Consider the following 26,613-nt stretch of genomic DNA (forward strand, 5'->3'; position numbering starts at 1 on the left):
CAGTATCAAGCTTGTAAAACCAGGATCATAGCCTGAATGTCTCAGAATAGTTGTAGCAGAGGAAAAGCCTTGAATTCCAGTGTCCAGTATCAGCACAATGAATGTCTTTGTGAAGGAGTCCGGTGCGATTTGGACTCATTTTTGGTAAACCCAAATGATTTTTAGGAATTCGGCAGTTATCCTATGGTGATCAACAACCGCTTGTGGCGAGCACGCTATCAGAAGCCAGCCGTCATAATACCGGAAAACAGGCACTCCAGACCTCAGAAAATGAGCAACCACCATCACTTCCGTGAACATCAAAGGGGCACTGGTAGGCTGAAGAGGGTCACAGCAAAAAGAAAATGCTCCTGGACCACCCTGAACTGCAGTCAACACCTGTGGGACAGCAGGAGAGTTATATGAAACTATGCATTCTGGAGGCCCAATGACACCATCAAGTCTCCTGGGTCCAGGGCAGAAGAGATGTGAGCAAATATGAGAATTCTGAATTTGTTCTTCCACCGGAAGGCATTCAGGGGCTGGAGGTCCAAGTTAGGCCTGATGCCCCAGTCCTTTTCAGGGATGAGGTCTTTGTGGGATAACACTGCCATTCTCTGAATCCAGGACCCTCTTAATAGCATACTTGGAGTAACATGTGTACCCGCCTACAACAGGATGGGTATGTGCTCTTCTGAAATTCTGTCTCGTGCAAGAGTGATATGGGAGTGAGGAGAAGAGAAAAAGGTCATCTATAGTCTTTTTTTAACAATATGCAAGACCCATCTGTCAGACACAATAGATCACCAACCCCAGAGGAAGTGCTGGATCCTGCCACTTCTCAACTGGTTGGGCACGCACAGCTGAAGACAAACTGGTTTGTTGCCCACGGTAGCATGGGAAGGAGTCTGAGATCAGAAGCCCCAGCCAGTCTGTGTGCCATCTGCCAGTTCCACAGCCCTGAAAAGACTGCATGGTCTGCTACATCACAAGAAAGCGGTCTTTGCCAGTCCCGGACTTTTCAGAACTGAGGAGTAAATTGCCTCGCAGTAGTTTACAGCCCCAATTAATGAGCTTTTCTCTTAAAACATTCTAAAGGGGACTGTGCCTTCTCTCCGAAAGGGCGAAACGTATCCAAGGATATTTGTATATCGATGGAGAGTCTGGTCGATCTCAAAGATTTGATCTCAAAGTTTGCCTGCAAAGCACAACACTGGTACTAACTGCCTGCCGATACAGTCTGATTGCCAAGTCTGCATGGATCCTGCTCATCATGGAATGTCTGGGCCAGAGAGGGCCCCAAGGTCCTCGGGGACAGCCAGCAACACCTCTCTGGCTATTTCCCAAAGGGCATGCAAAGATCCGTTCGATATAACCAAGGCTTTTATGGACCTCAATGCCAGGCTGGCAAAAGAAAACCTAATAATTTCCAAAACGATCAATACTTTGATTCGCTCTGAAAATTGGTCAGAAATTAATTAGGGAAACCCCTACTGATCAAGGCATGTGCGATCACAGGGTAGGATGCTTTATGAGAAAATTCCGGTCACCAGGTGCCGGCCTATTTCACCTGGCCACCTGCCAGCTAACAGGCAGGAAAGAACATGGTTTCAATTAGTTGACATCCGAGTATCTACAAGTATCATTAAATGAAACCAATGTAGGAAACTTTGTTGCAGTTATCGCCTGACTTTTTGCCTCCTTTATAGCTGCTAGATGCGGATTTTCAACTTCAAAAGTAAATGGAGGACTGCTAATCAGACCTTAGGGCCAGTGTTTCTTTCTTAAACAAAGTGATGACTGATTGTTCTACAATTGGTAAATGACTTTAGTACAGCTGTAAGTCACTATTAAATGGTACTGCAGGGACCTAGGGCATGGGTACTAGAGCATCCCTAAGGGCTGAAGCATATCTTATGCCACCCTAAAGGACCCACACACAAATTACATACAGACTGACATTGCAGACCGCATGATATGGTGTAAACCATGTTTGAAATCGAACATGACACTCCTGTGTGCCATGCCAAAGACACTGCACGGGCGATATGTAAGCAGCCCCTACATCAAGCCTTGGAGCCCAACAGCAGGGTGTGTTACATCACATTCAAGGACATAATGGCGGCGGCTTACCGCGATACATGTCACACAAGGCCTGCCTAGATGGGAGAACAAATAGCCTTCCTGAGAACGACACCTGGAGGTCTAGCAGGTGCACATCTCAACGTTGATGTGTCCCTGCGTGTACACCACCCCTGCTGCGAGATCCAATGCTGCAAACTAGTCTAGGCTGCACGCAAAGATCCACTCCAGCCTGCAAAATGGGGTAACCAAAAATCACGCAGAACCTGACTGTACCTGAGATTGCACCGGAGATTCAGCAGAGTACCCGCACATTGGCTAAGCTGGCAACTATTGCCCACCAGATCCATGGGAACATCTTGCCGAACTACCTTCCCCCCCCTATCCCTCCTCGCGATACACCTCTCCACTTTCCTGCTATTGGCCTCTGCCTTCACCTGTCCTGGCCCTAGTCCTCACCCGGTTTATCTCCTCGCTCTACTCCTCTCCACTTTCCTGCTGCTGAACTCTGCCTTCACCTGTCCTGGCCCCTAGTCCCCACCCTGTATATCTGCGAACTTTCCCTCGTCCTTTGAGATCTAGCTATTTTGTCTGATGCTTTATGGAGCTACCTGGTTTAGCTATAGGGGAGACAGGTCGGGGATTCCCTCCTTCGACGTCACCTACCCAGTCTTCAGCCAGACTTCCTTTCGTCTCATGTCGTCTCTTCCTGCATTCTCCCTCTATTTTTGTCTCTCCTTCTCTCCTCTCTCAATGTATTGAGACTGAACTATTTTGTCGAATGCCCGATGGAGCTACCGGGTTTAGCTATAGGGGAGATGGGCCGTGGACTCCCTCCTTGGTCGTCACCTACCCAGTCGGCCTTTAGACAGACTTATTTAGTCTCTCCCTGTTGTCTCTTACCCTATCCCCCCCTTCTCTCCTTCCATGCCCCCTCCCCTCTACGTTCCATTTATTTTGCCCTTCATGTTTCTTTAATTGTTTTTCCCATTGAGACCGAGCTCTTTGGCCAATGCCCGGTGGAGCTACCTGATAGCTATAGAGAAGATGGGTTTTGGGACTTCCCCTCGACCGTCACCTACCCAGCCGGACTTTGGACAAACTTTCCTTTTGTCTCTCTGCCGTATCTCCCTCCTAGCCCTTTACCCTTACCCCTTCCCCGCGCTACACTTCAATTATCTCGTATTCTATGCTCTTGCAATTGTTTTGTCTAGCAACTGATGTAAATTGGAACTGATTTAATCTTGTAATGTAATTTTTGTTGAACCTCATGTAAAGCGCTGTTATACCTCCGGGTCTAGCCAGCGCTATATAAAACTCTTGAATAAATAAATAATAAATAAATAAATAAATAAATACATACATACAAGCTCAACTGCTGGATATTTCAAGTGAGCAGGGAAGTCACCTTAAGGTTTGCACTGGGCACTGCTCAAAAAGTTTCACAGCTACATAATGGCTTCACTGAAACTTATGGTGTTTGGTATCAAACACCTAGTATTGATAAACCCTCACTGATTCCAGTGTTGGATTTATTATTATCTGCATCCAGAGGGTACCTTAGAGGTACTCCCTGAAACCTACGGAGTCCTCTAGTGCATTGGCAGACTGGTCCTGTCCAGTCTGCCCCTACAGACTGGATTCTGATCACTTGGGAGGTGAGAGCCCCCCTTTCAGAGGTCAGAAACAATGCCTGCTCTGTCAGGAGGGGTTTACACCTCCCCAAAAAGGATGGCTGAAAAATCATACCTTGACATGCTAATTAAAGAGCACACCAGCTTTGATATGAGAGCCTGGGTTTCCCCAGACCTGGAGGATGCCATCCCCTGCCCATAAGCCCATTTGGCACCAGGACAATCAGGAAATTAGCTATGCAGGAGGAGTGATGCACTGCCAGGCAGGACACACCTCTAGGGTGGGCAGCCTGAAGTGAACACGAAAGGATTAGGTTACTTAATCTGTAAGCATCTGTTCTTGGCATGCAGAGCTGTAGATTCACATGCTTTGCATTCTCCTGTTTGGAGTACGGATGTCTGGGACAGGATGATGCCCACTCCCCACAGGAAGTGGTCATCTAAGGAGGTGGGGGTGGTAACCCCAGAGATAAGTACCCCATTGGCTACTACCCTTCACTCCCCTGAACACCCCTAAAGGAAGAGTTACTTATCTTCGGTAACAATATATCTGGTAGAGACACCGTCTAGCCGCAGATTCCTTAACTTAGAACATCTCCCCAGGCATCAGACTGGACCCGTAAAATCCTTTCCCCAGCAATACCTCTGCACGCTGGGAGGCGGCTTTGCCCGGCTCCGTCCTGATGTCGTCCACGGAAGTGACGTCAATGGAGCCATACAAGCCCATCACGGCGTGCTGATGTCAGTTTACTACAGGAAACGTTTCCGCGCCGCAACGCGGAGCCATGCAAAAAATGCGATAACATAGGAACAGTGTGTGTAAATAAATAAATAAAATCATTGAAAAAGCACCTAGTACCCGGAGGTGCTGAAGGGAGCTCCCAGAGTACTTGCTGCTAGCCAGGGCCCAACAAATCGCCAAGCTGTGCCCCACCGCGAGGGGGCAACGACTGCTGCTCAAAAGATATGACAAGCGAGGCACAACTTGTCACCACAGAAGGGAAATTAAAAGAACCACAATATTGAAGCAACATGTTGCAAGACAAGTGACTAGAAGTGAACGACCACAAGAAAGTTCACCACACACCCTCCAGAGATCGAACTGTAGCACCAAAGAGAACCTAATCCAACAGACTGCCAGAGAAAGGAGGAGGGATAGGTGTGGATGGTGGGAGGGAACTAAAAACAGAATAACTCCACGCGTGAGTGCACAGGAGGAACAACATGAGAAGGTAGTATAAAGTATAGACCTGAACCACCTTAAAAATGTGGACGGAGTGGAGAGCCAAAGGGCTTGAAAGCCGAACCAGACCCCCTGTGCCAAATAAAGGTGCGAGAACACGCCACCAACCAAACACTAGGACGGAGGGGAGTCCGAAGGGCCCCACGCAGAACAACACACTCTACCTCAGAGTGAGGTAAGAGCACACGCCTCTGGAAGACCAAGGCCACCAGAAGTGGGGCTAGGTGGAAAACACCATAAGAAAAGGCCTTCGCAAAGTGGGGTGGATGGGCAGGCGTTAAGGAATCTGCGGCTAGACTGTCTCTACTAGATATATCGTTACCGAAGGTAAGTAACTCTTCCATCTGATAGAGACATCTAGCCGCAGATTCCTTAACTTAGAATGGATATTAAAGCCATAGCCCTTAGGCGGAGGGTCTGCGAAACAACCACCAAGTTCCAGGAGAATATGTACGTCAAGAGGCTGAAACATGGTGGGAACCGCAATGCCAGGGCAACTGACATGAGACCCAGGAAAACTCAAAGGAACATGAACCAGGGACGGCAGACACCAAAATCTGTCGAGGGATGGTGTGAGACCTCTCTCGTCCAGACAAAGGCGAAAGAAAATACATAACTAGAAAGGTCAGTGCCAACGTAAGAAACAATGCAGTGACTCCGTCAAAGAGCGAGCTCAGGACCGGTTTCTATGATCCAATGAGGAACGAAGCCCCAAAGAGGCAAAACATAACGGCAGAGCATACCGCCTGAACATACACCACAGTGGATGTCAAAATGAAAACAGGGGACAGTTCGAAGACTGTCCGGTTAAGAACAGGAGCCACAACAGGAGACCCTTGTGAGTAGAAAAAATACACATCAGGTGTGTACCTCCTAGGACATGTGACAAAAGTGGCAGGGCTGAACCCAGAGTCTAGTGCCAGCAGAGATAGAAGTGTCACCATCGCGCAAAAGCGCAGTAGGTAGGCATGCAGCCAAACGTACCAAATGTACCACTGTGAGGGGATAACCTGCAAAGCCAGGAACACAGAGGAATCTATCCTGAAGGAGAGACTGAGCAAGAAGGCCAGATACTAGGGTAAAAAAGAGCTAGTATGCGAGCACCCCATAGCGTGTAGAACTTTCGACATACCTAAAGAGACAGGAATGTTGCCACACCTACAGGAAGTGACGAAACCCTAAACAGGGGAGTCGCTCAAACTGTACCACTGTACCGATGTGCGGCATAACAGTCACTAAATGCAGAAAAACAACAGTACCCCTAGGGGAAAGAAAACTGGTCTCCCGTGAGGCAGGCAAAAACAGACCACGATACTGCCAGTAAAGGAGTGAGAGAAGGCACAGACAGAAGCCTTTCGCCAAAAAGCATACACCGCCATAAACAGACACCATCTACCAACAAGGAGAATGTCGAGAATACATGCACAGTAATGCTACCTAAAGAAGCAACTGTCCCAGAATGGGAGGAAGAACTCACACCCAGAGAAACAGCTGGGGTGGACCAAGAAACTCCCCTTGCCCTAGGCAAGAACCCCAACAGCACTTGAGCCACAGGAAAATACGTAGTGCACAACCTGTAGGCACCAATACGGCAAGTTTTCACAGAATACAGAAGAGACTGTTCCGGAACAGAGGAACCTGCCCCCAAGGGGCACCTGTACACAGACAAGACCGGCACAGCGAGGCTGCATGAACACGCCATGAAAGAACAGGCGTTACAAAACGCCAAAGAAATAGCAGGGAAGGACGCCCCTACGGAGGCGGGGATATATTACGCACCAACCGTAGACAATCAATTGTAACCCCAGGAGAGAAACAACCCCATGGAATCACCAGAGGAGACTCCTAAAAAAGGTAGGAATAGCCAACTTGCGGCAAAAGGTCCTAGGTAAGGAAGAGTAGCAATATAACCGCCAACAAATACCCTACATAGGGTAAGGTACAACCCTACGAAAGAAGGGTCCCTCATGAGACAAGCTCGTAGGCAGAGGCTAAAAAACAAAGTGAACACAGCATAACCAGCTGTTCTAGAATAAGGACATAACACGGCTGAACAGCCACACAACCTAGAACATCTGTAACCCAGAACGGGTAACCGAAAAGAAAGGGACCGCACTGTCACGAAACCAAAAATCCTCCAGGAGGATTATAACCTGGGAAGACAATCAAACAGACAGGAGGCGCCTGACCGCCGAATCAGCATAGGCGTCAAACAGAGTGGCCCCATCAAATGGTAGCTCTCTAAGCCGCTCCAGGACATGCTCTGGGAAAACGCGCTCGCAAACCCGCATGGCGGAGCATGCCAACCGACCTGGCCATAGCACAACCCATAGAGTCAGTGGTGTCCATGGCAGACCAAAATGAAAATTGCGCCAGATCATGACCATCACGGATTAGGCGGGCCACATTGGCACAAGAGCTCCCCAGAAAGAAGGGCAGGAGCTGTTCGACCGAAATGGCAAATGTAGCCCGAGCAAACACACATAATGTGTTTAGGGACCGGAGACCCGAGCTGGCGGATGCAAAGATATCGCGGCCACAGGACTCCAACCACAGAGACTCCAGAGGGGGAGGATGCAATGGAATAGGAGTGGTACAAAGAGCTGCCTGAAGCACAAGTCCTCCAGCCGAAGGAGGGATAGACAAATCGGCATGGTCACTGGGAGCCAGGCGATGGCGATGTGCCACAGCGCGATCCACAGGGTCCGACGAAGAGGGCCTCACCCACGTTCCGAGAAGGATGTCAAATAATGACTCCGCAAAAGTCCCCCTCGCCATGGTGGAGAAGATCCAGCAAAGGCTCCGAAGGTCTAGAGACTGAGGGCAGGTGCATTCTCAAAATGTCTGCAGCCCTGTAAACAGCCCTGACAAATGTCCCATTAGCCTCCGTGGCCCCGCGAGGCGGTGAAAGCAAGTCATCAGTAGGTGACAGAATCAAGCTAATCCGGCCACCTAACAGAGGCTCAGCAAAAGGATAAGTAGGCCAATGCCCCACTGGCGCCAGCTCCAGAGAGTGTGGAAATGACTCAAGGGGCGGGGAATCCACTGGGACCACATACTCCGCCAATAAAGCCGGAGACAGTACCAGCGTTGAAGAGACGTCGGCGACCTCCGAAAAGTCCTCGACCGGCAAAATCGACCATCACTGGATAGACTTCACAAAATGCTGGACACCCTTCCCAAACCCTTGGAGGACTGCCTAGCACCTCAACAACCAGGAAAGATTTCCCTTGGAGTAGAGGAGCTGCTCTCCTGCATCTGCAGGCATCACAAAGCATCTGCCGGTCCACCGTGTTGCCAGCCATCTGGCTCACTGAAGCAGCAGCCCAAAAGGAGAAAGGTCTTCACTCTCCAGGAGGTCAGATCCCTCTCTTTGGAAAGTTTGGAGATGCCAGGACCTCCAAGAGCTGCCCAGAACAAATCCCATGGGTACACAAGCAGTTGCACTAACCAAGGCTTGTTTGTTGCTCAGGCCCGACGCCCAACAGAGCAAAGCAAGACCTACTATCGAGGGAAGTCAGGATCCACCAGAATAGCACAGAGAGCAGCCCTGTTGCCCTGTGTCCCCTCTTCACCAGGTGACCAAGACTTGAAGTGAGACTCTAACCAATAGCGACCAGATGCCTCAAAGCACCACTGTACCCGCGCACCTCAGCCAGAGTCAGAGTGTGGCAGTGGTGCCAACGTGGTCCTGAGACCCTCAAGAGCTGAGCCTGCCCTTGGGTGTGGCCAAACCTGTCCTCCAGTTGCCACCTTCAGTCTCTTTCTGCAGAAACCAAGAACAGCAACAGGCTACAGCGAGCCTGTCAGACAAATCCCCACGGCACACGAGCCCCCCCCCCACACCCTCCCCCCCCGCCCCCGCCTGGGTTTGAGTGGATCAGTGTCCCTGCGTGCCCAAGACCCTCAAAACTTGAAATCCCTGTGGGCTTTACCAGACTGCCCTCTCACTCCCCCCTCCCCCCAAAAGTCTCTGCTTGCAGCCTCCTTTGACAGTTACCATTCCCCATTGATTTAAATGGGGCACCCAACGCTGAAAAGCTCCTCCGCATGCGGACGCCACAGAGCCAACCAAGGTGACACGTTGGTGCTACCTTAGACCTTGCCCATGTGAGAAGCTGGCCTGGTATATGCTGTCCACTAGTTAAAGTGGGCACCCTGTACCAGTCCAAACAACCCTTATGGGGATTAGGTTAAAGATAACCTTTATGAAAGTTATCCTAGTGGTAGCTATGGAGAGCAGCCTTCAGGCTAAGTCTTGAAGGAATGTAAAGCAGACTGTTTTACCCGACCAGAACCTCCTGAATAATCAAATGAAAGGAGAACCACACAAGATATATATAAAATATATGTATTTATTACTAAACTCTCTACTAAACTCTATGAGATTAAAGCACAAGGCACACAATACTTAAACAATAGAACAGTAAATAGCACAATACACAGCGAACTCCGGGGGGGAGGGACTGAACCATACTAAAAAAATGGTATAACAACAACGACTTCACTAGACAGTGCCTAAAGCACGTAGAATCGCTGGGACACCAAGGAACCACCCAAAGGAGTTACACAGGGAGCCCACAGGGGACGTGTGCAGTGTGAACACAGACGCGTGTTCTGTACAACTCTATGGGAAAGTCGTGGTTGGAAAATTACAGTTTAAGGACACTTTAGAGAGGACAGCAAGCAAACCCTTTGGAACATAAAAGATTCTAAGGCCAGCACTGTTGTGAGTACCGAGGTACCCGTGGTTAGCTATCCCAGGATAGCCGGGTGCATAGGGGAGAAACCCTCGTAGTTTTCAATGGCGTGATGCAAAGTAGTGCTGCTGCCGGGCAGATGAAGTGTCCGGTAGAATCCAAGCCTGAATGAGAGGTGACAAGAACCTGAAAGTCGAGGGGACAGAGTCTGGGTCACTTCAGGGTGACCAGGGTCTCAATAGACGAATGCCCACCAATGTCGGATGCTCGACTCTGCAGCCATGGGGACCAGGAGACGTCAAATACGCCCTAAGTCCAGAGGTGAGCTGACCCACAAAGAATATAGAGTGCTGAGGGGTCAGTGTCCAGATTGAACCCAACAAGCCTTGGCAAATACAACCCACACGGGCAGAGGAAACAAGTTACGGTGAGGACCAGCAAGGTCCAGTAAACACCAAGCTATGGGGAATCGGGGCACGTCTGGAGCAACCAGGAAAGCCCATGAGAAATCAAAGTTACCCTTGCAGGGACCCAGAGGCCAACAGACCAGGGTCGCAAAGGGACCACGAGCTGATTCACGAAGTAAAGGCCCACAGAGCACTCGTGGAGTGGAGGCCGGAAATCTTCGGTGGATACACTGCTCGGGGTCAGGACTACACGTAGCCCAATACACAGCCTCAGGGATCGCCAAAAGGCATATGCAGCTGCAAAAGTACACGGTGCACAGGGGTTCAGGTTGCACGGTCCCCACGAGGGATACTGGTCTCAGGATTGCTGAGAGAGCAGATCGACCTCAGACGCTCCGGAACCCACCTCCCATGTTGTAGAAATCTTCGGAGTCCTCAGGAGTTCGGGAGATGCAAACGGTCTGATGCGTAAAGGTGCCTGCTGCTGCAGGGGAGTAACTCCTTTACTCCAAGGGAGATTCTTCTGTTGTCCAGCGAAGTGTAGACCGTCAAAGTACTTGGTTTCTGCTTGCAGAGTTTAGTCCAGGTAAAATCTAAAGTCCTGTAGTCCGATTTCCTACTTTATACCCAAGGGAGGGGTTGGACAAACTCTCAGGACCCTCCTAGGGGAGGTACAGGGCAGAGGGGGTTCAGTTTTGCGCCATAGCAGGAGCAAATAGCTCCTGGACCCGGTTTGAGCTGGACTATGCACAGGGACACCAAATGTGCACCCAGTGCAGACTCTCAGGCACTCTGAGTGCACCCACCCAGCCCCAATACACTAAAACCTGTCTGGGAGGTGTTCACACCTCCCTGTGACAGGAAACCTATTGTCAGGCCTTCCCCCTGCTCGAGCTCAGCTCAGCAGCAGGAGGACAGACTTGTGTCTGTGGCTGACAGCATCCATTTTGTGCTGCCCAGGCGAAGAAAGCTGGTACCGGGTAGACTGGTGACCCACAGTAGTGGTTCTAGAAGGGAGGAATCATACCTCCTACACCAGTTACTGGTGTGGAGGTATGATTCCAAGGTGTTTGACACCAAATACAACATGCTTCTAAACAGCCGTTTTAAAGTTAGCATTTACTGCGAGGTTATATTGCACTTAAGTATATATGGTATGGCAGCATCACAGACAACCACGGAAAATAGGTTCCGAAGGCTGCAGAGGGGCTCTGCTCATGCAGGGGCACCCTCGCACGCAAAACCCAGCACCCTGTCTTCAGGATTGATCATGCCTGCCATAGGGGTGAGTGATAGGTTTATATGTGCAGTGATTTAGAGTAAATATAGGTAACCTATATGCAAGTAAGGGGTGCATGCACCAGCTTACACAGGCTGCAGTAGCAGACCTGTGGTGTCATTTTGAATAGTCTCTCAGGGGTGGCACAATACATGCACCAGCCCCTGGGAGGCCTCTGTGTTACCTGTGCCCTGGGTACATGGTTTACCATATACTAGGGACTGATAAGGGTACTCCAGTATCCAATATGGAGTGTACCTAAAGTACATGCAATCAATTTATAGGAGAAAGCAGATAGACTGACTGGGATCCTGCTATCCAGGACCCCAGTCCAAGTCGAAAACAGTGATACATCAGCAAAAATTGGGGGTAACCATAAGAAGCCTACTCTCCTACACCCCAGAATCTCCCCCAGTAAGTTCAGAAGAACAGTCCTGCAAGTTGCTGCCAAGTGACCAATTGGGGTATATGTTTTCCCCCATAGGATAACATTACAGCTTTAAAGATTCAATACAGTGCATTTTCCAAGTCCTGAAAAATCTCTCTCGAAAAGTACTTTAATACGATGATTTTGGTGTCTAAATTTATATACAAATCAGTGTTATTTTTTTTTAGATTGGTGCAGGATTTCATTTATTCATTATGTGTCACTTACTGACTGTGTGTGTGAAATAAATGCTATGCTAAAAAAATCACTATGCCGTGATGAGCCTAAACTGCTCACCCACACTACCAGAAAAGAACATTTGGGATTATTATTTCAACCCCTGTACACCAGTAAGGGTCGTCTGGACTCTCGGGACAGAGTACCTCAATTTGGTGCACTATATAGATAGCCTGCTTCCAACAACCAAGGGCTCAGATTCAGCTGGCCCAGGCTGCTAAATTTCTTGGTTTAGTCTCAATGGAAGGCAACTATAATTGCAGTACTTCGGCTGCCCTCCAAACCACTGCACAAGAGGCATTTTCTTCTGTTGGTGCCCAACGTGAAGAGTTAGGCTCTGTATCTGGGAGGTATCATGCTCAATGGCATTTATTGACTGAAGTCTCCCTCACGGCCAACATATTCCTGTGGCACTGCCTGTTCTGGCATAGGATCACTGTCACTGTGAAAAACAAAATGAAGCCTCTGCGAATAGCTGCAAAGCACTGGGTTGGAGTGAGGCTGCATGACAAGTGTTTGATCTTTTGCAATCAGTTGAGTACAAGTCTACGTCCGTTCGGGATCCAACATGGGCATCGGAATTGGATCATCAACCGGCATCAGAACCAGCATGGCTTTAGGGGCCAGGATGGAGGTCTGTACCACAATCTTTATGTGTGTGCTAATGGGTCACAAGGTGACAAACTGCCCCAGGGAATGACATACTGGTGGTAACCCGACTAGAGGTCCCTGCAGCTACGTGTGACCTGATTGCACAAGAAAGGGAGCAGAAAGCAAACTGAAGATTTGCAGCACTGCTCCCTCGAAGGCCTCGATCTGCTGCAGGGTTGATGAAGCCCCATCGAGCTTTCGGCATGTCTGGGCATGTCAGGACCAACTGTAAAATCTGTTCCTTGGCCGATGCCCTTGGAGTAAAACTTACAACTTTGGAGTCAGAGTAATAAAATGGAGTCAATCCCTACTTTGCTTTCTTGTACTTGATTTATCAGATTTCTAGTGGGAACATGCATGTGACTTGCAGCGGGACCTGTGTGTAGACTGCAACTACTACTACTACTTGTATTCTGGGACATACAATGCACACCAGTACGCAAAATAGCCTCCGGGTGCATTAGCACACATTTATCACAAAACTGAGTCATGTCCAGAGCCCAGGAGCCAAAGACACACCTCGATCTACCTCCTGCAGTCATGGCACGGTTTGAGTCATGTTTTAGGTGGTGATGTTATTCCCTAGCAGAGTGATCAAAATTCATTTACAAGTGGTCAAAAGAGAAAAATTGAAGCAGAGCTCCGGATCTGTGTTAGAAGTCGCAGAAAAAAAAGGAAATGAGGTCACTATGCGTTATGGCACTTGTATACAGCGGCACAGAGCCTTCACTATGCAACATACCGGCCAGCAGAGGTACGGATACATAATTCTGGCGCATATTCTAAGGAAAAGAAAATGCTGTTAGAAGTATCAATCAGAATTTCTTCATTTTTCTGTTATTTTTTAAACACATTTTGCTTTTCTAGGAGACAAACTCAAAGTTTCTTGTTTACGAGTTTGCTGGTCTACCATTTCTACTAGGGAGCTCACTCTATTCCATAGCTCAGAAATGTATTTGTTCACCTCTTTAGACACCATCTGAAACCGCATTAATCACACCAACTTTTGCATTACCATCAAGAAGGACCCCCTTTATACACCTTCTGATAACCGGCTTGTTTCCTTCCCCAGTGGGCCGTCCCTGGTGCAGTCTCTTCACTCTTTCTGCCCAAGTTTCCTAGTTGTTACTTTAGGTCCTACCCTTTTAAAGATTTTATATTGGAATCCTTCTCCCTTTCTGCTCCAACCACTCCAACCACCATATGCATTTAATTCCATCATTTAAGGGTACCTCACTATGCCACAATATGGTCATACATTAAAAGGTACCACTTGGCTCCACTCAGTCATGTATTTTATTAGATGCTAATTTATTAGATGCGTTTGCAACATCTTCAGAGCTATGTGTCGCTATCAGCAATGTGAGGAAACGAATAGTTTTCTTACCTGTCGGTGTAGTTTTGCAGCTTGAAGATCTTTCTGGATTCACTATGCTGTGCATTATTCCGCGGTCTTGTGGTTGGGTCCGGATTCGTAGTCTTTTTTTTTTTTTGTAGCCCAGGTGGGCGTCGGCGTCACACCCCTTTGGGTGTATTTCCGGTGACGTCGGCATGCTTCCTGCGGAAGCTCCCACTCTTGGGCGCCATCTTCGGGTTCTTTTTTTCCGTGTTTCTTTCGTTTCCGAAGTAATGGCAATGTTCTATTCAGGTGATATTTTACCGCTTTGTACCTTCAAAGTATTTTCCACTTGTTCTATTTCCACCTCTTCTCTCTCCAGCCTCATCTTTCTGGCGGAGGTGGGTGGGTTCGCTAGTGAATCCAGAAAGATCTTCAAGCTGCAAAACTACACCGACAGGTAAGAAAACTATTCGTTTTGCAGCGTGAATCTTTCTGGATTCACTATGCTGTGCATAGATTTTGTAGCGGTTTCTCATCTCTGTGGCGGTTGGGTGGAAGATGAGCGTTGGGTATTGAATATGTGCTGTAGCGCCTTCTGTCCAACTTGAGCTTCCTTGTTCATCTGTATGTCCACACAGTAGTGCTTCGTGAACATGTGCACCGAAGCCCATGTTGCCGCCAGGCATATGTCTTGTATGGGTGTGTTAGCCAGGAAGGCTATTGTAGCACCCTTTTTCCTAGTGGAGTGGGCACGTGTCCCTCTGCTAGCTCTTGTCCTGCACGCTTGTGGCAGAGTTGGATTGTCTGTGCGATCCATCGTGCAATGGTCTTTTTGATTACTGCTTTTCCCATGTAACTGTTGGCGAATGACACAAAGAACTGTTTTGTTTTCCTGTGTCCCTTCGTCCTTTCGATGTAGTGCATGACTGCCCTTCTGGTGTCCAGGGTGTGCAGAGCTCGCTCTGCGGCAGTTGTTGGTTTTTGGAAAAAACTCGGTATCTGTATAGACTGGTTCATGTGAAATTTAGATACCACCTTCGGCATGAAGTTTGGGTCAGTCCTCATCACAACCCTATCATTGTGTATTTGTATGTAGGGTTCTTGTAGCGTTAGAGCCTGAAGCTCGCTTACTCTGCGTAAGACGTTATCGCAACCAGGAAAGCTGTTTTCATAGTTAGCATCTTTAAGGACGCCTTGTGGAGCGGTTCAAAGGGCTCTTTCATGAGTTCCGTTAGGACTATGTTCAAGTTCCATGCAGGTGGCGGCACCCGCTTGGGTGGTGCGATCCTTTTCGCACCTTCTAGGAATCTCTTCACCACCTGTGATGTGAAGAAACTCCTGCAAGTTTCTCCCCTTGTGTAGGCGACCATCGCTGCTAAGTGAACTCTCAAGGAGGATGAGCTAAGGTTCTTCTCTAGCAAGTGCGTCAGGTACTTTAGCACTGTGGAGTCCTTCATTTTATTGTGAAGTCTTTCTTGTCTGCACCATATTGTGAACCTTTTCCATTTCGCAACATAGCACTTCCGAGTGCTAGGCCTTCTTGCCTCCCGCAGGACCTTCAGGGTACTTTCTGGCAATCTTAAATGTGCGAACTCTATGTCCTCAGGAGCCACGCTACTAGGCTCATGCTCTCTGGTTCTGGGTGTAGCACCTCTCCGTTCTGCATGGAGAGTAAGTCCTTCCTCCTGCTGAATCTGTGGGGTGCACACTGTCATCTCCATGATCTGCGAGTACCATGTCTGCCTCGCCCACTGTGGTGCGACCAGTATCAGTGTCATGTTGCTCGCTCTGCACTTGCTCAGTACTCTGTGCATCAGTGGTATCGGGGGAAAGGCGTAGGCAAATGTCCCTGACCAATCTATCCATAGGGCATTCCATAGTGACCCTTCCTCGGGCTGCCTGGATGCGAAGTTTTGGCATTTTGCATTCTGGCGTGTGGCAAACAGGTCCACCGATGGAGTTCCCCATCTGTCGAATAGGCGCCTTGTCTCCTGAGCATTGAGCTCCCACTCGTGGGATGCCGATGTCTGCCTGCTGAGCCAATCTGCTTGTATGTTGTCCTTCCCTGGCAGGTGTATGGCCAGCAGGTCTATCTTGAGAGGGATGGCCCATCTCCATATCTCCTACGCTAGCGTTGAAAGCGGGGCTGACTGTGTGCCCCCCTGCTTGTTGATGTAGAACATCGCAGTGGTATTGTCTGTTTGTATCAACACCCTGTGTTTGTACAGTCTTGTTTGAAAGGCTTTCAGTGCAAGGAAGATAGTCTTCAATTCTAAGTAATTGATGTGCTTTGTCGCATCTGTCAGTGTCCACAGTCCCCTCACCTTGAGCTCCTCCATGTGAGCGCCCCATCCCTTCAGGGATGCGTCTGTGGTGATGGTCACTGTTGGCGTTGGGGGCGTTAGAGGCTTTCCCCTTGCTATGTTCTCCATGGTCCACCATGTCATCTCCTTCTGCACTGCGTGCGTTACAACCACTAGATCCTCCCAACTGCCTGTAGCTTGTGACCATTGCTCCTGTAGCCATTCTTGAATGGGTCTCATGTGGAGTCGTACATTCGGTACCAGGTGGATGCATGATGCCATCATCCCCATGATCTTGCTCGCAGTCCTCACTGTCCGAGCTTGTCCCTTCCGGTAGAGGCGAGTTTCCTTCACCAGCGCCCTCGCCCTCTTCTCGCTGGGGAACACCTTGCCCTGTAAGGTGTTGATCTGTGCTCCCAGGAAGATCTTCACTTGTTCTGGCTCCATTGATGATTTCTTCCAATGGATGGAGAACCCCAGGTTTATGAGCGTGCTTGTCACTGTATGTGCGTGCAGCTTGCATTTCTGGTATGAGTTTGCTTTCACCAGCCAGTCGTCCAGGTAAGGGTATACGTGTATTCCTTGCCTTCTTAGGTGCGCTGCGACTGCTGCGAGGCACTTTGTGAAAACTCTTGGTGCTGATTTTAGACCGAAGGCCAGTGTCGTGAACTGGTAGTGGCTTTCTCCGACTGTGAACCTGAGCATGTGTTTGTGCTTTCTGTTCATTGGAATGTGCAGGTATGCGTCTTTGAGGTCTATTGTGACCATGAAGTCCCCGATCTGCAATTGTGGGAGCACCTCTTGCAGGGAGGTCATTTAGAATTTTTGCGTTCTTATGAATTTGTTCATGAACCGTAAGTCGAGAATGGGTCTCATTGTTTCGTCTACTTTTGGTACCAGGAAGTACGTTGAGTATGCTCCTGTGTTTCTCTCCTTGAAGGGTACCCGTTCTATGGCCTGCTTCCGCAGGAGTTCCTTTGCCTCCTCCTGCAGACACTGCAGCTGCTTGCCTGCTAGTGGCTTTCTTTTTGGTTTTCTGCTTGTTGGCCTCCCCTCCAACTCTATGCAGTAGCCGAATTGGATAATGTTGAGGATCCATTTGTCTGATGTGATTTCTCTCCACTCTCGGAGGTGGAATCTTAATCTTCCTCCCACTGGTGTCATGTGGTCGTAGGTGTCTAGTTAGTCTTGACCCATCTGTACGTGCTGCCCCCTGGGATCTTTTTTGTGGGCGGTCACACAGAGTTTTTTGAAGTCACTTAGAGGTGGGCTGCTGCCCCCCTCTTCTATTTTGTCCCCGTCCATTTCTCCCTCGAAAGGACTGGCCTCTTTGTTGGTACTGCCAGGACTGCTTCTGATGACCATGCTGAGTCTGCGAGTCTGCCTGGTGCGTTTGCTGGAAAGCCTGGTGTGATGTACCTGGCTGGTTTCCGCCTCTCCCGCCGGGCCTCCGTGACGGGGTGCCCCTCTTGTTCCCTCTGAACTGCAATGCTCCCATGGACCTTGCTGTTTCGTTATCTTTCTTCAGTTGGCTGAGCGTTTCATCAACTGTTGTTCCGAAAAGCATGCTGCCGTTGAACGGTGTGTTCAGGATGCTGTGTTGCACCTCCGGTTTGAAACCGGATATCCTGAGCCAGGCGTGCCTCCTTTCCGTGACGCCCATCATCATGAGCCTGCTGGCGGTGTCTGCCCCATCCAGGGCCGTCTTAAGGCAAGAATTTTCCGCGTTCTTTCCCTCTTCAACCAGCTTTTCGGCTTTCTGCCTGGTATCCTGGGGCAAGTCCTTCACCAACTGCCCCAGTCCCTCCATTATTTGGTACATGTGCCTGTTTATCAGGGCGTTTGAATTAGCCATGCGCCAGTGGGTCGCGGCATTCCGTTCGATTCTTCTGCCCACCAGATCCATCCTTTTGCTCTCCTTATCCGGTGGTGGGCCCGAGGTAGTGGGTACGTTAGCCCTCCTCCTTGCTGTGGCCGTGATAATGGAGTCTGCGGAGACCGTGCCCTGAATGTAGGCCGGGTCCTTTGTGGCATGCTTGTACTTCTTCTCAGTTCTGGGAGTTACTGCCTTGCATGTTGCGGGCTCCCTGAAAGCTTCCTTCCCCTGAGCCAAGACGCTCTCGAGCATTGGAAGGAACTGGCTCCTCGTTTGTGTTGGGAGCAATGTTTCTAGAAGGAAAAGTCTGCTTTCTGCTTCTCTTCGTCGAGCTTGAGCTTGTATCACCGAGTTGTAGGCCCCGACGTCGTCCGGCGGCGAGGGCCTCGAGGGGTAAGTGTCGACCACCTCCTCCGGGCTGTCGGTGTCGACATCTATGTAATCTACCTCCTGTAGGTCAGAGGGTGTCGAGTCTGCGTCCGTCCTGATTTCCTCTTCCTCCCCATAGTTGTAACTATCGTAGGGATTCTCGTACTCCTCCTGGTCGTCGATCACCTCGACGTCCTGGTCTTGTTCCTCGACGACTTTGGCGATCTCTTCCTCTTCCTCGACTGCCTCCATCACCGGTGGCTTGGTCTTGTGAGGGATCGTGAAGGCCTTCATCTTTGCATCGAAATCTTTCTTCCGCTGCATGATGTTCTCCATTTCGGCCTCGAGGCGCCTTCTCTTCTTCTCCATCTCTGCCGCGTGTTCCGCGTCGGATGGGTCGGCCGTTCTTTTCGGCGGATGGTTCGTCGCCGTACCTTTCGGCGTCGAAGTTTGACGTCGGACCGGGTCTTGGGTCTCTGGTCGTCGTCGTCAGTTTTGGGTCTTTCTCCCTCGGCGTTGATCGATCCTTTTCGGGGACGATTTTCGACGTTTTCTGCTGATCAGCAGCCCTCGGCGCCGGGGACTCCTTCTCGGAGGATCCGCTGGGCCTGGGAGTATTCGCGGACGCCGCCTTTTTTGGCGTCGGCGTTTTCGGGGTCTTGCCCTCGATTTTTCTAGACTCAGAGTCTCTCGGGTTCTTGGGGGCCGAAGAGTCTCCTACCTTGTCAGAAGTCTTCGTGTAATCGGTCTCTACGACCGTGTAGCTGTCGTCTTCGGCGGCAGCGTCGTCTTCTTCCTCGGAGGACATCCCCAGCTCGTAGAGGGACGGAGTCGGGGCCTTCCCCTGTAGGGTGGAGTGTGCTACCCTCTGCCTCTCTCTCACGCGAAGGGTCTTCGGGGCGAAGGCGGAACAGGCGTTGCAGTCTCCGCTTTCGTGGTCCACCGGTAGGCAAAGGTTGCATACCGGGTGCTGGTCCTTCTGCGCGTACTTGTGGTGGCAGTTACGGCAGAACTTGAACGGTGTGTTGTCCATCATCGAGCGTCCAGGGCCTCTCTGGTCGCGTGTTCGTCGATCTCGATGAAAAAACGCCTTCTCCTTGCCGGCTTTTCGTCGATGAAGTCCCCTGCAGTCTTCAGATGACTTCTCCTCGTCTTTTCTATATTTTCTTTCTTCTTTCTCCAAAAATGTCTGGAGCCCAAACGGGAACGATCCAGACCCGACCGCGGAAAAAAAGAGTCTGAAGATGGCGCCCAAGAGTGGGAGCTTCCGCAGGAAGCATGCCGACGTCACCGGAAATACACCCAAAGGGGTGTGACGCCGACGCCCACCTGGGCTACAAAAAACAAAAAAAAAAAAAAAAAAAAGAAAAGACTACGAATTCGGACCCAACCACAAGACCGCGGAATAATGCACAGCATAGTGAATCCAGAAAGATTCACGCTGCAAAAATTCCTTTAACCACGCATTGCTTTGGCACTTCACATGAGTATGCTGGGTCCAGCTAGAGATTAGTACTCCCCTGCTCTCTCAACCCCCCCCCCCTGATCTCACTGGCCCCTTCGCAAAACGTGGTGCAAGTCAACTTTCGGCTGATTTGCCACAACAGGAGGGGGAATCTAGTTAGACAAGACTAGTCGGATAGTAAATGTGCTCCTTTCTGTGCTCGCCAGTGCTGATGAGGATCATAAACATAACAGAGTGTTTGCCAACCTTTAATGTTTTGCTTCCCTGGTTCTCCTCGTAATACTGCTTATTGGGGGCAAGAATATCCAAGGCTCTTACAACCAATGGGGCATTAAAAAAGTTCACTAAGTCCGAGAGCCATGCTAAGGACCACAGCCTGCAAACTCGATCAAGCACCACTCTACCCTCCCCCTGGAGGAGGCCATCGGTGTCGTCTAAGCTGCAACTACTTCACTCTCTGGGCTCCAGGACTACCAACAATTGATGGCTTAGATACACAATTGCAAAGGGAGTCGCACGTCTCACTGCAACACACGCTCTGCAGCTGTACCATTCGAGCTGGGGCGCTCACCTTTAAACACTTACACAAGGATTGCAGCACAGCTGCCCTTCCACCATTTTGTGCTCTTCAAACGAACCACAGTGGTTTCGCCCACACATTGTTTGACTGTCCCATGCCTCAAACACATCCCCACGGTCCACTTAGTGTTCCTCTCCAGTTGGTCATCAGTTCCTTGCTGCAGAAACTTCATGATCGGGCCAAGAGAGGGCTTTAACCCTACAGCCCTCGTAGCGCTCCTAAGTTGCACAAATGCCACGCATCTTGCATAGGCTCTACTTTTACATGGGAGTCTTTGTAGGCACCTCCCCATTAACTATCAAAATGCTACGGGAAAAACTTGTCTTCCAAAGTAGCCACAAGCTGGTAGGATATGCACAAAATGGGACTATAAAACATTCAAACTGTGGAATTTGCAGTTTACGATTGCTCCATTAACCAATACTCATTCCATCATGGCCTTTGAATGTGTGGGAGGAGGGACTAGTACGCTATAATCAAGTGATTTGATTAGGATTAGCAGTTACTGTGATTTTATAGTTTTGTTTCTGCACAAAGTTTAACCTACCATAAACCGAACTTCTGCTACTTCACCCTAGATCATAACAACACATTCTAGTAGCTCTTCTCCAAAGAAATATTTGTTGGGCCAGGACAGCCTTACATTACTAATATAAAGATCTAAAGTTATTTATATTGCAGGTAAACCCTTTCAGAAGTAAAAATGACAGCAGGCAATGATGGTAATCCTCAACTGCAATGTATTTAGTCATCATAGCAACACTCCTAAGCATCCTTCGCAGTAAGCTACCCCATTAATATTTTGCAGGATGCAACACTCAAACAGCAAAGCAAGATCAGATGCAGCCTCATTGTTTCATTCCCTCGCAACGTTAAACTATAGTTGCTCCTGTAGCGACCTTTGCTCCTTCATCCCCTTTATAGTTTACCATATTCTGCAAATCACTTCATCCACCTTATTTCTTAATATCTCACCAAACTCCTTTGAATGGAGCTCAATTTTCTTTTGTGATCCTGTTCACTCCATTTTTAGCCAGATAACATTAACTGCTTATACATTAACTGCTTATATATTCCCTGGAGCCTTGTGTACTTGCAGCCTCTTAAAATCTAATGAGCTCTGGAAACAGATTGTAGGTAAAGACTCCAGAACATTTGGTCTTACCTGCTCTGGTCTTCAATCTTCAGAAAAGGGGTCTTCAGCTGTGCCACTGGTAATAAAATACAAAAAAACATGAAACCCATCATGCTTGGAAGACCGCTCCCGTCCTCCCCCCGTCCTCCCCTGCCTTTATGAATATTAGTATTTGCTCAGTGGAATGGACTAAGAAACATACGTACACCTGGTCAGTTTCATACATTTACTGAGCTCTTTGTGAGAGGCACTAAATGTTGATGGTACTAGTTTCAGGGTGAAAGAAACAGTGTCAAGGTAATTACTGACCTTTTCGTGCAGGACTGGAAGCTGCCACCTGTTAAAATGTGAATAGTAGAAAACTTGTTAACAATGTCCTATGGATTGAAAGTCTGCAGCAAATGAAATTAAAACTACACTTGGAAAATATTAGACAGATGCCTCTCTTTCAAAATATATGCAAGGTCAACTTCTGAAACAAGTGGCAGTCTGAAAAGGAAGTACTTTTTTATTAAAAGCAAACGATGTCCAAGACTAAGGATAGGGGAGGGACACCTTGCATATGGGGTGTTGAGGGGCTGATCCTGGGAGTAAGAAGAGTAGGGTGGGTGGGGTATGGCAAAAAGCAATTTGAAGGGGATTGTGTGATAGTTAACTTCCAAGACAGTAGAGTAGCACAAGTTATTTGCAACCACAGGGACGCTAATGGTGGTCCCAGTATTGGTGTAGTAGAACCGACCTATTTTTATCCAAGGCCTGCTGGAATCTCCATTTGTCCATATCCTGATAGGGGATGGAGTAGTGGTCCATCTAACTCTGGTAAACAAGTGGGCCCTCAGTTCCATCCCTGCGCTACATGGCCTGGTTTGGAATGGAGCCCTCCTGGATATTGAACCGACATTTATAATGGGGAGGCTACCCGGGCACAGAGTATGGGTAAGGTTGGTGTAGCCCCAATAGAAATAACAGAGGGTAACATCCTGGTCGACAGCCCAATGCCACCTATTACTGCACTTGCGGATAACGCGTCCCATGGGAGATCAAGCAGGGGCAACGAAATTGAAAGCCAGGATCAGTTGGAGGACAGAGATAGCACCGTATCCCGCGGCGAGAGAGCTGTGGCGGATCCGGGCTTAAGGATTTGCAGCTGGAACGTCGCAGGTATTGATAGGAAGTTGGGCCTGCCGGATTGGAATACCCTTGTACAGGGTTATTCAATCTGTATCTTCCAGGAAACCTGGTGCAGGGAGCCTCGTCACAAGGTGGGTTACTCAACCCACTTTGTCCCAGCGGTTCCCCCGGTGGTAGGGAAGGGACGCCCTTCGGGTGGACTCCTTATCTGGGTTGAGACTTCCCTTGAGTGTAAGGTGGAGGAGCATCCTACTAACTCTCCCGACCTCCTTAACATCACCCTAAGGGACTCTAGGGGTGTCCTGCTTTTGGACATCTTTAATATTTACGCTAGAGGAACTAAGGGTGGTACACAATCGGCCACTATTGCTCTTCTAGAGGATCTCCTTAGGCAGCGCGCCCCTGGGTCCCATATCGTGGTGGCGGGTGACCTTAATTGCACGTTTGAGCCCCTCGACTCGTATGATGTACTGGGCACAGAGGAGGAGGAGGACTCAAGGCGGGGGAATCCTGCTCTGACTTTGCCTCCCATTAAGAGGTGGTCTCAAGTGGCTTTACAGATCAATTCCCTCAATATGGAATTTGATTTGAGGGAAGTCAATGGGAGGTCTAAATCAGATCTAAAAGAGGCCCATACCTACAACAGGCCAAATCACACATCAAGAATAGATTACATCTTGCTTGATGTACGTTCATGGGGCGACCTGAGGGATATGGAGATTATTTCGACCGTTGAGAGTGATCACAATCTCCTCTCGCTTGTTTTTTCTCCCCTGTGGCTTAAGGGAAGGAAAAAATCCCTCCCCCACATGGCCCCCAATCCCCAGGCAGTCGATATCTCTAATTGTGGTCGACGGCTGAAGTGGGCTAAATTTACCCTATCCCCAGAGAAAGTTGCAGCCGTAGGGTGTCTTCTGCTGGCAGCTTCGAACAAACTTGACCTGCCCCCTCAAGTCTCTGAAGAGGTCTTGTTGACTTTTTGTAACCTAACTAGAGAACTAAGTAATTTATTCACTCTTCCTGGAGGGCGCATGGGAGCTAATAACAGGGAGCGACCACCTATCAAACAGGGCTGGTATACAAAGAAATGTAGGACTATGAAAAAAGCCTTGGTGGGTGCAGTTAAATCTAAATCCCAAGTAGCTACCAGGCTGGCAAGAAAGGATTATAATCAAACATTGAAGGCAGCAAAGAAGGAGTGGGAGGAAAAGTTCTGGGCGGACCTTTTGGCAGTCAGTATAGGCAGGGATGCTAGGGGTTTCTGGAGCATGGTCAGGAATAGGGATAGGCCGGTGGCCACGTTGGTCACATGTAATATTTCAGCCTTGAGTTGGTACAACCACTTCGAGGCCTTGTACTCCTTACCTGATGGGGACAACAGTGACATTCCTTCCACGGTGGTCGAAGCAATGGTTGACCTCCCCGATGCCTTTACCGCTAGGGAGGTCGAAGCTGTAATAAAGACCTTGGTCCCATTAAAAGCTGCAGGATCAGATGGGATTCCGGGCGACCTGATACGAGCCTTCCCTAGCGAATGGGGTAAGTTGATCGCATCCCTACTGAACGCAATCCTGGGGGGAGGTCCTGTACCCGACTCTTGGAAAGGGGCGGAGGTTGTCCCGATTTTCAAAAAGGGATGTCGGGACAGCCCTGCCAACTACAGGCCCATAAGCCTTTTAGATTCCTCCCAGAAGGTGGCAGGGAAGGCGATCCTGGGGAGGCTTCTCCAGTGGGTGGATGATAATAAGATCTTGTCAGACTTTCAGGCGGGTTTCCGGTCGGGAACTGGAACTATCGAACAGGCCTTTAGACTAATGCTCCTGCATTGGAAGGTGGTGGTGCTGGGCAAGGGCAGTCTTTATTTAGCCTTTATAGATCTGAAGACTGCCTTTGACCTGGTACCTAGTGAGGAATTGTGGAGGGTCTTGCAAAACATGGGGTTGCCCCCCTACTTATTGATGCTTCTAACCAAACTACACTCAGGGAACTACGCACAAGTGCGGTGGGGCACATGGGGGGGAAAAAACAGATAGGATTCCGGTGTGCAGGGGAGTCCGCCAGGGATGTGTGCTAGCCCCCACCCTATTCTCCTTGTATGTGAATGGGGTGGTGGAGTATCTACAACAAGAATCGGCAGATGCACCCTCCCTGGCGGGCACCCGAATCCCTACTCTGCTTTTTGCGGACGACACCCTCCTTATTTCTTAGTCCCCCCAAGGTTTGCAAAGGCTTCTCGACCGCTTTCAGGAGTTCTGTTCCCTGAGGGGATTGGTGATCAATATCGACAAAACTAAATATTTGGTCATGAATCCCCCCAGGAAACTAGGGCGTCCACCGGTGCTGAATCACTGCCCATTGGAGAAAGTGGCTGAGTTTGACTACCTGGGAATTCGGCTTAGTGACTCCATGAGCTGGTCCCCGCACACTAACAAAATGCTACTCAGCCATAAAAGAGTGGGTGGTGCGCTACTTAGGGAATACTGTTCTTCCCCTAAACATTGTATGGCCCCTGTTATTGCTATATATAAAGCTAGAGGGGTCACCGCTGCATTATATGGGGCTGAGCTGTGGGGTACTTGTAATCTGGAGAAACTAGCCAAAGCGGAGAGCAAATTTTTTAAAGATCTAATGGCTCTCCCCCAGAGCACACACACAGTCCCTGTGTTACTAGACTTGGGATGTAGACCGATTGAAGATCAGGCACGATTACGGCCCCTGTTATGGGCTCGTTTGTGGAGGGTTCCAGAACTTGCCTCATATGCTGAGGGCCTGTCCGAGGTGATGGATATGGGGGGTTGGCATAAGAGAAAGTGGTTGAGGGATATCAAAAGTCTCTTGGGGGAGTTGGGATTGGGAGAAGCATGGGTTACTCGCTCCGCCCCTCCCAAAGCCACCTTAAAGAAACTGTACTGGGACTGGGTCTCCTCTAAACTCACTAGCAACCCACGCCACTGCAATTCCACCGCAGCTTTTTTACGAATTAAAGACGTGGTGGCGTACGAACCCTATCTTGATTTGATTTCAATCGGATTTGATAGGGCTCTGTACTTTAGGCTTAGGGTGGGTTCTCTACCAGTAGGCTATTTGACATCGAGATGGAAATCTACCTCCCAGCACTCCCCCTATGTTCCACGAGGGTGGAGACGGTTGCCCATATCTTTTTTGAATGTCCAGATTACTGTAACCGAAGAAAGCGCTGGCTAAAACCTGTGTGCAGAACTTTTGGCACCCGCCAACATTCAGTGGCCCTTCGCATTTTACTTACAGATACCACTCCCCTTGTAGTATGTGGCGTCTCTAAATTTTTTAAATGGTCTTGGTTGATCCGATTAAATAGGCTTTCTGTATCCATTTAATTCCCTTTTAACTGTATATACTAAAAATAATTCTTTTTAATTGTATATATTTCAATGTTTTATTCTCTTTTAGCTTAAGGATGTATACCTATGTATATTTGTTGTATATCTTTTTTAATGTCTATTGTATGTATTGCTTTTAAGATATTTTTACGTATCGAAATAAAGCATATCAACCAGCATATGGGGTATCTTCACGGAGTACTGGCACATACCAAATAAAAGTCAGAACCCAAAATGAAGAATTACTATAAAAAGAATAAAAAGACCACCAATGTTTTATTTTTATTGTATTCTTTGAGAGCAACAAGACATTTTCAGAGTAGTAACAGTTCGATTTTCTTCGAAGCATTGTTGGATGGGTGTGACCTGTTGGTCAGAGGTAAGAATTCCAGAAAGGCCAACTCAGCAGTTCCATCC

The 26,613-nt window shown here is 49.0% G+C and overlaps 1 protein-coding gene across 2 annotated transcripts in view; it reads right to left on the reverse strand.

The window, feature by feature from the left end:
- Positions 1–26,613, reverse strand: part of DBF4B (DBF4B-CDC7 kinase regulatory subunit) — a 335,585-nt gene that overhangs the window by 124,586 nt on the left and 184,386 nt on the right. For both annotated transcript variants that reach the window (XM_078645154.1, XM_078645155.1), the window contains exons 8-9: positions 22,016–22,043; positions 21,737–21,782 (exon numbers count right to left, since the gene is read on the reverse strand). In XM_078645154.1, the coding sequence (XP_078501280.1) occupies positions 21,737–21,782; positions 22,016–22,043 (74 nt within the window). The remainder of the gene's footprint in view (positions 1–21,736; positions 21,783–22,015; positions 22,044–26,613) is intronic.

Source organism: Lissotriton helveticus, chromosome 5_1, assembly GCF_964261635.1.
Source record: "Lissotriton helveticus chromosome 5_1, aLisHel1.1, whole genome shotgun sequence".
Taxonomy (NCBI): domain Eukaryota; kingdom Metazoa; phylum Chordata; class Amphibia; order Caudata; family Salamandridae; genus Lissotriton; species Lissotriton helveticus.